Below are 12,724 nucleotides of genomic sequence, written 5' to 3' on the forward strand. Positions count from 1 at the left end.
GACTCCTGGATCCTACACGTAGTATCCCAGGTGTACATTGGAAATTCGAGACGTCTCCCCCTCACAAGTTCCTGAAGTCTGCTTTACCAACGTCTCCCTCCGACAGGGAGGCAGTATTGGGAACAATTCACAGGCTGTATTCCCAGCAGGTGATAATCAAAGTACCCCTTCTACAACAAGGGAAGGGGTATTATTCCACACTATATTGTGGTACTGAAGCCAGACGGCTCGGTGAGATCTGAAATATTTGAACACTTACATACAAGCGTTCAAATCAAGATGGAGTCACTCAGAGTAGTGATAGCGAACCAGGAAGAAGGGGACGATATGGTGTCACTGGATATCAGGGACGCTTACCTACATGTCCAAATTTGCCTTCTCACCAAGGGTACCTCAGGTTCGTGGTACAGAACTGTCACTATCAGTTCAGACGCTGCCGTTTGGATTGTCCACGGCACCCCGGGTCTTTACCAAGGTAATGGCCGAAATGATGATTCTTCTTAAAAGAAATATGGACGCTTTCCTGATAAAGGCAAGGTCCAGAGAACAGTTGGAGGTCGGAGTAGCACTATCTTAAGTAGTTCTACGACAGCACGAGTGGATTCTAAATATTCCAAAATCGCAGTTTTTTCCGACGACACGTCTACTGTTCCTAGGGATGATTCTGGACACAGTCCAGAAAAGGATGTTTTCTCCCGGAGAAGAAAGCCAGGGAGTTATCCGAGCTAGTCAGGAACCTCCTAAAACCAGGAAAAGTATCAGTGCATCATTGCACAAGGATCCTGTGAAAAATGGTGGTTTCTTACAAAGCGATCCCATTCGGTAGATTTCACGCAAGAACCTTTCCGTGGGATCTGCTGGAAAAATGGTCCGGATCGCATCTTCAGATGCATCAGCGGATAACCCTGTCTCCAAGGACAAGGGTGTTTCTTCTGCGGTGGCTGCAGAGTGCTCATCTATGAAAGGGCCGCAGATTCGGCATTCAGGACTGGGTCCTGGTGACCACGGATGCCAGCCTGAGTGGCTGGGGAGCAGTCACACAAGGAAAACATTTCCAGAGAGTGTGATCAAGTCTGGAGACTTCTCTCCACATAAATATACTGGAGCTAAGGGCAATTTACAATGCTCTAAGCTTAGCAAGACCTCTGCTTCAAGGTCAGCCGGTATTGATCCAGTGGGACAACATCACGGCAGTCGCCCACGTAAACAGGGCGGCACAAGAAGCAGGAGGGAAATGGCAGAAACTACAAGGATTCTTCGCTGGGCGAAAAATCATGTGATAACACTCTCAGCAGTGTTCATTCCGGGAGTGGAAAACTGGGAAGCAGACTTCCTCAGCAGGCATGACCTCTACCCGGGAGAGTGGGGACTTCATCGGGAAGTCTTCCACATGATTGTAAACCGTTGGGAAAAACCAAAGGTGGACATGATGGCGTCCCGCCTGAACAAAAAACTAGACAGATATTGCGCCAGGTCAAGGGACCCTCAGGCAATAGCGGTGGACGCTCTGGTAACACTGTGGGTGTACCAGTCAGAGTATGTGTTCCCTCCTATGCCTCTCATACCAAAAGTACTGAGAATCATAAGAGGGAGATGAGTAAGAACGATACTCGTGGTTCCGGATTGGCCAAGAAGGACTTGGTACCCGAAACTTCAAGAGATGTTCACGGAAGACCCGTGGCCTCTACCTTTAAGAAAGGACCTGCTCCAGCAGGGGCCTTGTCTGTTCCAAGACTTACCGCGGCCGCGTTTGACGGCATGGCGGTTGAACGCCGGATCCTGAAAGGGCATTCCAGATGAAGTCATCCCTACCCTGGTCAAAGACAGGAAGGATGTAACCGCAAAACATTTTCACCGCATTTGGTGAAGATATGTTGCGTGGTGTGAGGCCAAGAAGGCCCCTACAGAGGAATTCCAACTGGGTCGTTTCCTACATTTCCTGAAAACAGGACTGTCTATGGGCCTAAAATTAGGGTCCATTAAGGTTCAAATTTCGGCCCTGTCGAATTTCTTCCAGAAAGAACTGGCTTTAGTGCCTGACGTTCAGATGTTTGTAAAAGGGGTACTGCATATACAGCCTCATTTTGTGCCCCAGTGGCACCTTGGGATCTCAATGTTGTTTTGAGTTTCCTAAAGTCACATTGGTTTGAACCACTCACCACTGTGGACTTAAAATATCTCACATGGAAGGTGACGATGCTGTTAGCCCTGGCTTCAGCCAGGCGTGTGTCAGAATTGGCGGCTTTATCATATATAAAGCCCTTACTTAATTTTTCATTCTGACAGGGCAGAATTGAGGACTCGTCCTCAATTTCTCCTTAAGGTGTTTTCTGTTTTTCACATGAACCAACCTATTGTGGTACCTGCGGGTACTAGGGACTTGGAGGACTCCAAGTTACTTGACGTTGTCAGGGCCCTGAAAAATATGTTTCCAGGACGGCTGGAGTCAGAAAATCTGACTCGCTGTTTAGCCTGTATGCACCCAACAAGATGGGTGCTCCTGCTTCTAAGCAGACGATTGCTCGCTGGATTTGTAATACAATTCAGTTTACACATTCTGTGGCAGGCCTGCCACAGCCAAAATCTGTAAAAGCCCATTCCAAAAGGAAGGGGGCTCATCTTGGGCGACTGCCCGAGGGGTCTCGGCTTTACAACTTTGCCGAGCAGTTACTTGGTCAGGGGCAAACACGTTTGCTAAATTCTACAAATTTGATACCCTGGCTGAGGAGGACATGGAGTCTCTCATTCGGTGCTGCAGGGTCATCCGCACTCTCCCGCCCGTTTGGGAGCTTTGGTATAATCCCCATGGTCCTTACGGAGTCCCCAGCATCCACTAGGATGTCAGAGAAAATAAGATTTTACTTACCGATAAATCTATTTCTCGTAGTCCGTAGTGGATGCTGGGCGCCCATCCCAAGTGCGGATTGTCTGCAATACTTGTACATAGTTATTGTTACAAAAATCGGGTTATTCTTGTTGTGAGCCATCTTGTCAGAGGCTCCTTCGTTGTTATCATACTGTTAACTGGGTTCAGATCACAGGTTGTACGGTGTAATTGGTGTGGCTGGTATGAGTCTTACCCGGGATTCAATATCCTTCCTTATTATGCACGCTCGTCCGGGCACAGTATCCTAACTGAGGCTTGGAGGAGGGTCATAGGGGGAGGAGCCAGTGCACACCACCTGATCCTAAAGCTTTTATTATTGTGCCCTGTCTCCTGCGGAGCCGCTATATCCCCATGGTCCTTACGGAGTCCCCAGCATCCACTACGGACTACGAGAAATAGATTTATCGGTAAGTAAAATCTTATTTTTCAGGTTTATGATTGGGTCAACAATATTCACATCCTACTTTTTTCTCCTAGGGGATAAAATGATCAAACATATGACTTCGGTCATCCCCCGATCCTATCAGCATTACCATTAGGCAATTAGTGGCCACTTAAAAACTGAATGAATGACAATACATAACTCATCCAGGTGTATTCTTAGGGGGGGGTATTCAATTAGCTGGAGTAATTTACCACAGCTAATTGATTCACTGGGGGCTATTCAGTTAGCCCCGATAATCAGCACTTTTCTCATACGTCCTAGAGGATGCTGGGGTCATCATAGAACCATGGGGTATAGACGGGATCCGCATGAGACATGGGCACTTTAAGACTTTAAAAGGGTGTGAACTGGCTCCTCCCTCTATGCCCCTCCTCCAGACTCCAGTTTTAGAATTGTGCCCAGTGAGACTGGACGCACTGCAGGGAGCTCTACTGAGTTTCTCTGAAAAAATATTTTGTTAGGTTTTTTATGTTCAGGGAGGCTGCTGGCAACAGTCTCCCTGCTTCGTGGGACTTAGGGGAGAGGAGTATGACCCACTTCCAGTGAGTTCAAGGGCTCTGCTTCTGGCTACAGGACACCATTAGCTCCTGAGGGTTTGATCGTTGGGTACGCTCAGATGCTCACTCCCGCAGCCTGCCGTCACCCCCTTACAGAGCCAGAAGTCAGAAGACAGGTGAGTAGATGAAGAAAAGAAGACTTCAGTGACGGCATTTATCTGAGGTACCGCAGCGCGCCAAGCTCCCACATACATGCAGCACTACAGGTTGCAGGGGGGGGGGGGAGCTAATAATTCCTCAGTGGACATCTGGCAAGAGGGGACATTAGTGCTGAGGCACTGTCTCAAAACCCCCGCCAGTATAATCATACAAGAAGCGGGACGGAAGCGCCCCATTAAGGGGGCGGAGCTTCGTCCTCGCAGCTCACTTGGCGCCATTTTCTCTCCATCAGGCTGCAGAGACGCTGGTCCTTCCTTCACACTGACAAGTATCAGGGTGCAAAACGGGGGGGGGGGCACTGGCTAAATTTGGTGCAATATACTTTATATTAAAAACCGCTATAGGTCTGGGGCGTTTATTGGGCGCTTCAGAACCCCTGATTGGGCGCTGGGGTGTGAGCTGGCAAATCCCCTCTATGTCTCTCTGACAAGCTTTACTGTGGGTCTGTCCCCTATATGCCCGGAGTGTCTGTGAGTGTTTGGTGCACGTGTGTCAACATGTCTGAGGCTAAAGGCTCTTCCCAGGATGAGGCTGTATTAGGGACACAAACGGCTGCGGGCGTGGCCCTGTCGGCACTGCAGCCGACGGATTGGGTAAATGTGTTGAACGCCTTTAATGCTAATGTGGCTCTTATTAGTAAGAGGCTAGATAAGTCTGAGTCTCAGACCCAGGCATGGAAGAAGTCAGGTCCCCTCAGGGTCACAGAAACGTACGCTGGCCCAATTGGCAGACACTGATACCGACACAGATTCTGATTCCAGTGTCGACTATAGCGATTCCAGATTAGATCCAAAATTGGCAAAAAGCATTCAGTACATGATTGTGGCGGTTAAAGAGGTACTACATATCACTGAGGACCCGGCTGTCCCTGATAAAAGGGTCAGTATGTATAAGGAAAGGAAACCTGAGGTAACGTTTCCTCCCTCTCATGAACTGAACACGCTATTTAAAAAACTCTGGGAAGCTCCTGACAAAAAGTTTCAGATTCCCAAAAGAATTACAGTAGCTTATTCGGTTCCCTCGGCGGATAGGGAAAAGTGGGAGTCACCCCCCCACCGTGGACAAGGCCCTGTCACGTTTGTCTAAAAAGGTGGCTCTCCCGTCACCTGACATGGCGGCCCTTAAGGATCCTGCGGATCGTAAACCGGAAACTACGTTAAAGTCCATTTATGCGACCACAGGTACGCTACTCAGACCTGTAATTGCGTCTGCGTGGGTAAGTAGTGCTATAGAAAAGTGGGCAGACAACTTGTCTTCTGAAATAGATACCCTAGATAGGGATAGCGTCCTCTTGACGCTGGGTTATAGCAAGGACGCTGCGGCATACCTTAAGGAAGCTGCGAGAGATATTGGTCTTTTGGGATCTAAGGCCAATGCCATGGCAGTCTCAGCTAGACGAGCGTTGTGGATACACCAATGGAATGCTGATGCTGATTCCAAGAAAAGTATGGAATCTCTACCATACAAAGGTAAGGCCTTATTTGGTGACGGCCTTGATTATTTGGTGTCTACAGCTACCGCGGGTAAGTCATCATTTTTACCTTATGTTCCTCCACAACAAAAGAAAGCGCATCACTATCAGATGCAGTCCTTTCGGTCCAATAAATACAGAAAGGGCCGAGGTTCTTCCTTCCTTGCTACTAGAGGAAGGGGAAGAGGTAAATGATCACCAGCCTTATCAGGCTCCCAGGAGCAGAAGTCCTCCCAGGCTTCTGCCAATTCCACCACATGACGTTGGGTCTCCTATGCGGGAGTCCGCACCGGTGGGTGCACGTCTCAAACTCTTCAGTCAGTTTTGGGTTCGTTCGGACCTAGACCCATGGGTTTTACAAATAGTATTCCAAGGGTACAAGCTGGAGTTTCAAGACGTTCCCCCTCGCCATTTTTTCAAATCAGCCTTACCAGCATCTCTTCCGGACAGGAAGGTAGTTTGCGACGCAATACAAAAGTTGTGTCAAAATCAGGTTATCGTCAGGGTTCCCCAGTCACAACAGGGAGAAGGCTTTTATTCGAGCCTGTTTGTGGTCCAGAAGCCGGATGGCTCGGTCAGACCAATCCTAAACCTGAAATCCCTCAATTTCTACCTAAAGAAATTCAAATTCAAGATGGAGTCTCTCCGAGCAGTGATCTCCAGTCTGGAGGAAGGGGATTTTATGGTGTTGGTGGACATAAAAGATGCCTACTTACATGTTCCCATTTATCCTCCGCATCAGGCTTACCTGAGGTTTGCAATTCAGGATTGTCATTACCAATTTCAAACGTTGCCATTTGGTCTGTCCACAGCTCCGAGGATTTTCACCAAAGTGATGGCGGAGATGATGGTGCTCCTTCGCAAGCAATGAGTCACAATTGTCCCATACTTGGACGATCTCCTGATAAAGGCGAGATCCAGGGACCAGTTGGTGCAAAACGTTGCACTCTCCCTGACAGTTCTTCAGCAACATGGTTGGCTCCTAAATTTGCCAAAATCACAGTTGATTCCGACGACGCGGTTGTCGTTTTTGGGAATGATATTGGACACAGAACTACAGAGAGTCTTTCTTCCAGTGGACAAGGCTCTGGAACTTCAGAGTCTGGTCAAACAAATTCTGAAACCAGCAAGATTGTCAATCCATCAATGAATTTGGTTGCTGGGGAAGATGGTTGCGGCCTACGAGGCCATTCAGTTTGGCAGGTTCCATGCCAGAGTGTTCGAGTGGGACCTGTTGGACAAGTGGCCCTGGTCCCACCTACATATGCACCGGAGGATAATCCTGTCTTCCAAGACCAGGATATCACTCCTGTGGTGGCTGCACAGCTCTCACCTCCTAGAGGGGCGCAGGTTCGGGATACAGGACTGGATCCTGGTGACCACGGATGCAAGCCTCCGAGGCTGGGAGGCAGTCACAAGGGGAGAAAACTTCAAAGGAAGATGGTCAAGTCAGGAAACTTGCCTCCACATAAATGTTCTGGAGTTAAGGGCCATTTACAATGGCCTTCTGCAAGCGGAAAATCTTCTTCGAGATCTGCCTGTACTGATCCAGTCGGACAATGTAACAGCAGTAGCATACATAAACCGTCAGGGCGGAACGAAAAGCAGAGCGGCAATGGCAGAAACCCCAAGGATTTTCCGCTGGCGGAAAAGCATACAAGCGCTCTGTCAGCGATCTTCATTCCAGGAGTGGACAACTGGGAAGCAGACTTCCTCAGCAGACACGATCTCCATCCAGGAGAGTGGGGCCTCCACCAAGAAGTCTTCGCAGAGGTGACAAGTCGTTGGGGAGTTCCTCAAGTAGACATGATGGCATCTCGTCTCAACAAGAAGCTTCAGAGATATTGTTCCAGGTCAAGGGACCCTCAAGCAATTGCAGTGGATGCACTGGTGACACCGTGGGTGTTTCAGTCGGTGTATGTATTCCCTCCACTTCCTCTCATTCCAAAGGTTCTGAAGATCATAAGAACAAAGATCCGGGCGATCCTCATTGTCCTAGACTGGCCAAGGAGGGCTTGGTATCCAGATCTACAGGAATTACTCATAGGAGATCCCTGGCATCTTCCTCTGTGCGAGGACCTGTTTCAACAGGGACCATGCATGTATCAGGACTTACCGCGGCTACGTTTGACGGCATGGCAGTTGAGCGCAAAATCCTAGCCCGTAAGGGTATTCCCAGTGAAGTCATTCCCACACTTATTCAGGCCAGAAAAGGGGTAACGTCTAAACATTACCACGGTATTTGGAGAAAATATGTTTCTTGGTGTGAATCCAAGGGGGCTCCTACGGAAGAGTTTCGACTAGGACGTTTTCTCCATTTTCTACAAGCAGGTGTGGATGCGGGCCTAAAATTGGCCTCAATTAAGGTACAGATTTCGGCCTTATCGGTTTTCTTTCAGAAACAATTGGCTTCCCTTCCAGAAGTTCAGACTTTCGTGAAAGGCGTGTTGCACATCCAACCTTTATTTGTGCCTCCAGTGGCACCATGGGATCTTAATGTGGTGTTGCAGTTCCTTCAATCACATTGGTTTGAACCTTTACGGAAGGTGGAGTTGAAATTCCTCACTTGGAAAGTGGTCATCCTGTTGGCCTTGGCATCTGCAAGGCGTGTGTCTGAGTTAGCGGCCTTGTCTCACAAGAGCCCTTATTTGATCTTCCATTAAGATAGAGCTGAATTGAGGACACGTCAACAATTTCTACCGAAGGTGGTTTCCTCTTTCCACATGAACCAACCTATTGTGGTGTCTGTGGCTACTGACGCCTTCGCTGAGTCAAAATCTCTGGTTGTGGTCAGAGCTTTGAAGATTTATGTCGCCAGAACGGCTCAGATTAGGAAAACAGAGGCTCTGTTTGTCCTGTATGTTCCCAACAAGGTTGGGTGTCCTGCTTCTAAGCAGACCATTGCACGCTGGATCTGTAACACGATTCAGCACACTCATTCCACGGCTGGATTGCCGTTACCGGAATCGGTGAAAGCCCATTCTACTAGAAAGGTGTGCTCATCCTGGGCGGCTGCCCGGGGGGTCTCGGCATTGCAACTATGCCGAGCAGCTACTTGGTCGGGGTCAAACACATTTGCAAAGTTCTACAAGTTTGACACCTTGGCCGATGAAGACCTTAAGTTTGGTCAATCGGTGCTGCAGAGTCATCCGCACTCTCCCGCCCGTTCTAGAGCTTTGGTATAACCCCATGGTTCTATGATGACCTGCATCCTCTAAGACGTATGAGAAAATAGGATTTTAATACCTACCGGTAAATCCTTTTCTCTTAGTCCGTAGAGGATGCTGGGCGCCCGTCCCAGTGCGTACTGTATCTGCAGTTGTTAGTTGTGGTTGTGTAAGAGGTGCGGCGGCGGTGCGTGTGGTGGTGCCTGCTGCCGTGCAGGTGTAGTTTCGGTACTCACTAGGCGCCGCTCTCTCTCACCTTCAGGTACCGGAACCTTCAACAGACCTGGCAATCTTCAGTCGGATCCGGACACGGCGATTCCCTCTCGGAGCTGACCGACGACCGAGCTGAGGAGAAAATATTTTACCTTAAGGGGGGTATCAACCCTTCTTCCACCGGAAAAGGGGATACCCCAGGGGCGACGGCGACCTTCACCGGTTGGGTGAAAGGTCATCACTGGCACAAAGCCTCAGCCACCCAGATTTCACACACTCGCACTCTCGCGCGTAGTGTGATGAAGGTGATTCTCACGTCCGTGAGCAATCACTATTCCGGCGCTCGGGGACAGACAAGGGACAAACGCACACAGATGCTACTCACCGTCAGTTCCGCACTGCGAACGTCTTCTCTTACAGGTCCCTGTAAGGAGGCAAACAAACAAGCAAACAGCCGTGCAGGGCCTAACTCTAGCCTAGTGTCACACCCCTATACTAACTACAACGGCAGAGCCCTCAAACTAGCTCTGTGGGTGTGGTGCAACAAAACTAAACACACTTAACAAGCTCACACTTTACCCCGCACGGTAACAGCATACATCACGATACACAGTGCAAGCAACTACCACGGTGCTGTCCCTTTAGTTACCCGACTCAGAACACCCGGTAGTGGGGGGCCGCACAGCTCACCCACCTCCCGTACTCTCTTTTCAGGGGCTCAGGTCAAGCGGACCTGCCTACCTAACACCTCAGGGTTAATTGGGCCTAGTGCCTAGTGCCACCTCTATTCACTTTGGGGGAACCACTTATTTATTGGGCCTAGCGCCCCCTATTTGCACACGGACCCGATGCCCGACCTTACCCACGGGCCTAGTGCCCGCCTAACGTCCCTCGTTGGGTGACCTGGGCCTGGTGCCCAGGATCACCTTATGTTACCCTAATTGGCCAAAATACACTAGGGCCTAATGCCCTCTAATGCCCCACAGGCCTATTGCCTGATGTGCCCCCGGGCCTAGTGCCCGCCTACTGCGCTGGGAGAGGGTGGCTTGGGCCTAATGCCCAAACCACCGAACCAAATAATGACCCCCAAAGTCCTATCTGCGCTCGGGCCTATTGCCCGTCCGTGCCCACGGGCCTAATGCCCGAACACCCGGTGGTGTAGGGAGGAATGGGAGGGGGGGCACCTTACAAGGGCCTACCTTAGTGGAGAAGGCACAGCTCCATTGCTTCCCACCACTGCAGCGCTTCTCAATCCGGGATGGCCTCTTCTGCCGCTGGCCCGTCCTGGCCAGAGGCTTCGCCGCGTCCAGCCGCCGCTGGACATCTCCTTCCCCGAGCCTGGAGTCTTCTGGTCTCTTCCGCGGCCACCCGAGCTCTTCAGCGCTCTTCCGCGCGCCCTCCGTCTTCAGCTCCCGCCCGGCGTCTTCTTTAATGCTCCTCTGCGCGCCCGACCTCTTCGGCTCCCGCCCGGCGTCTGACGTCAGACGCCAGGGGCGGGGCCTGTGACGCGGCGAGCGCCGATTGGCTCGCCGCGCCCGCTTCTGATTGGCCGCGATTGGCTCGCGGACGGCGCCGGATTTCAAAAGCCGCGGGCAGCGCTTCTGATTGGCGGCCAAGTTTAAAGTGCCGCCGCGCCGCTACTCGCCGCCGCAGACAGCCCGGTGCAGGGAAACATCTGATCCCTGCACCAGACACCCGCCGCCGCCACACACTGACAGGCGCTGGGGACAGACAAGCTGCCCCAGCGCTGCCCACAGCCAGGAACTGCAGGGGATGCAGATCCCCTGCACCCTGCCCGTCCGATGTGCCCTGGGACACGGGGCACATCTCCACAGTTGCACACATGTTGTGTTACGTTATTGTCAGCATGTTGCTGCAAGTGTTCATGCCGTTGGCTTGTGTTCTGTTGAATGCCACGTTGAGCGGCATGCTTGAGGTGTGAGCTGGTATGAATCTCACCTTAGTTTAACAATAAATCCTTTCCTCGAAATGTCCGTCTCCCTGGGCACAGTTCCTATAACTGGAGTCTGGAGGAGGGGCATAGAGGGAGGAGCCAGTTCACACCCTTTCAAAGTCTTAAAGTGCCCATGTCTCCTGCGGATCCAGTCTATACCCCATCGTTCTATGATGACCCCAGCATCCTCTACGGACTAAGAGAAAAGGATTTACCGGTAGGTATTAAAATCCTATTATCGCCGATTATGCTTTGCATGCCTTAGACATGCAAAGCATAATCACTATAAGCAGCCCTTAAAACCTGCAGTAACGTATGGGTCCGGATACTTATCCCGGATCCCATGTGTTACCACATGAAAATGGGACATCTTTCTCCCCCCAAAAAATGGACTTTATTTAAATTTTTCATTCAATCAGACCATTTTTTCAGGAGAAAAATTATTGGGGCTAATTGAATACCCCCCTTATTAATGATCAGATTTTAGACCTGATAATTATAAATTATTATCACGGTAATAAGTAATTAAAGATCACCAGAATGTAACATTAAACATTTCCAGGGACAGGGGTTCCAACATAGACTTTCTTGTTTTTGTGCCAGTAAGTAGCTCATAGGTTAGAATGGCTACCAGAACCTTTGAAAGGATTGGCTGCATTCTCAGGAACGGTGAACAGAACAACAAAATGGCCGCCTTGACTGTGTGATTTCCATAACCACTCTTTACCAGACATGACATAAGCACATAGCTGCTGTTTGTACTTAGATTTTGGCAATGCCAGAAGTGAATTCCAGAATATTGTAAATAAGCAAATTTAAATTTTAAAAGATCAACTTTTAAAGATAATTTAGGATTAATGATGTTGTATCCTTTACATTGCATTATTGAGCCAAGCATTTTTTGTAGTGTGCTTCTGGGTGATACCTCTTGGTGTCACATCCATAAAACAAGTGTGTGTGTTATTGTGCAGGTATCACAGCCTTTACAAGCCAGCTCCCAGAGTGGAAGTGTACAAACGTCTACAGCGGAACCCAGCGGACTCGGAGAAAAAGGTCCAGGAGAGGTTAGACATGTATCATGCCAACGCTGAGGACCTGGAGGAATTTTATCAAGATGTTTTTCACGTTAACGCTGATCAAGACCCTTACACTGTCTTTGAGTTCATTGAAAGCTGCATTGTGAAACCGCTTCCCAAGAGTGTCCCTGAGGGTCTCCCGTCTCCCTAATCAGCACATACAGCAGTCTCTGTTAGCTTAGATCAGCTAGTGGTGTTCTAGAATTTGTTTTTACTTTACCACAGGGTGCCTGAACTTTCCATTCCTGTTTACTCACCTGTGTGACACACTGGAGCTGTCACCTCTTACTGGAGCTGCCGCTGTTGACTTAGCTTGATCACACTAACGTCATAGCGAGAATTAAAATACATTTATTTTATTCCAGGTGTGAGTTTATTGCTATTTCAGGTTTTCTGCTGTCATAGAATTAGACCTGTCTTTAAGCTAGAACAGAATCGACTCACACAATAACTCTGAACAGGTTAGAAGCACTGACACTAGCACACTTCTCATGATGGAACATATCCAGATTTTAATTGCAAGTTCATTTGTTGATTAAATTAGTAGTTCTGAATGTAACTTCCTTTGTTGGTCAGAATTATGGCAACCCCTGGTACTGCATACCAGTAGCATAGCCAGATTCTGACATAAGGGGGAGCAAATTGGGAAAATAGGCACCCCGAGGCTAGGTGTTTCAAAATTCAAATATCAACATCTAAATACAAATTGCAGCAATAAAAGGAGATTTATAGTAGACTTACCATTTTTTCTGCGAGGTACACTGGATTCCATCGGGGTGTAGAGTTGGATCTTGA

At 49.3% G+C, this 12,724-nt stretch overlaps 1 protein-coding gene across 4 annotated transcripts in view; it reads left to right on the forward strand.

Moving 5' to 3' along the window:
- AK8 (adenylate kinase 8) overlaps window positions 1–12,288 on the forward strand; it is a 308,774-nt gene extending 296,486 nt beyond the window's left edge. For all 4 annotated transcript variants that reach the window (XM_063936758.1, XM_063936757.1, XM_063936760.1 and 1 more), the window contains one exon: window positions 11,825–12,288. In XM_063936758.1, coding sequence (XP_063792828.1) covers window positions 11,825–12,080 — 256 coding nt within the window. In that variant the 3' untranslated portion in view covers window positions 12,081–12,288. The remainder of the gene's footprint in view (window positions 1–11,824) is intronic.
- Window positions 12,289–12,724: the final 436 nt, after the last annotated feature.

The sequence above is a fragment of the Pseudophryne corroboree genome, chromosome 8 (genome assembly GCF_028390025.1).
Source record: "Pseudophryne corroboree isolate aPseCor3 chromosome 8, aPseCor3.hap2, whole genome shotgun sequence".
Classification (NCBI taxonomy): domain Eukaryota; kingdom Metazoa; phylum Chordata; class Amphibia; order Anura; family Myobatrachidae; genus Pseudophryne; species Pseudophryne corroboree.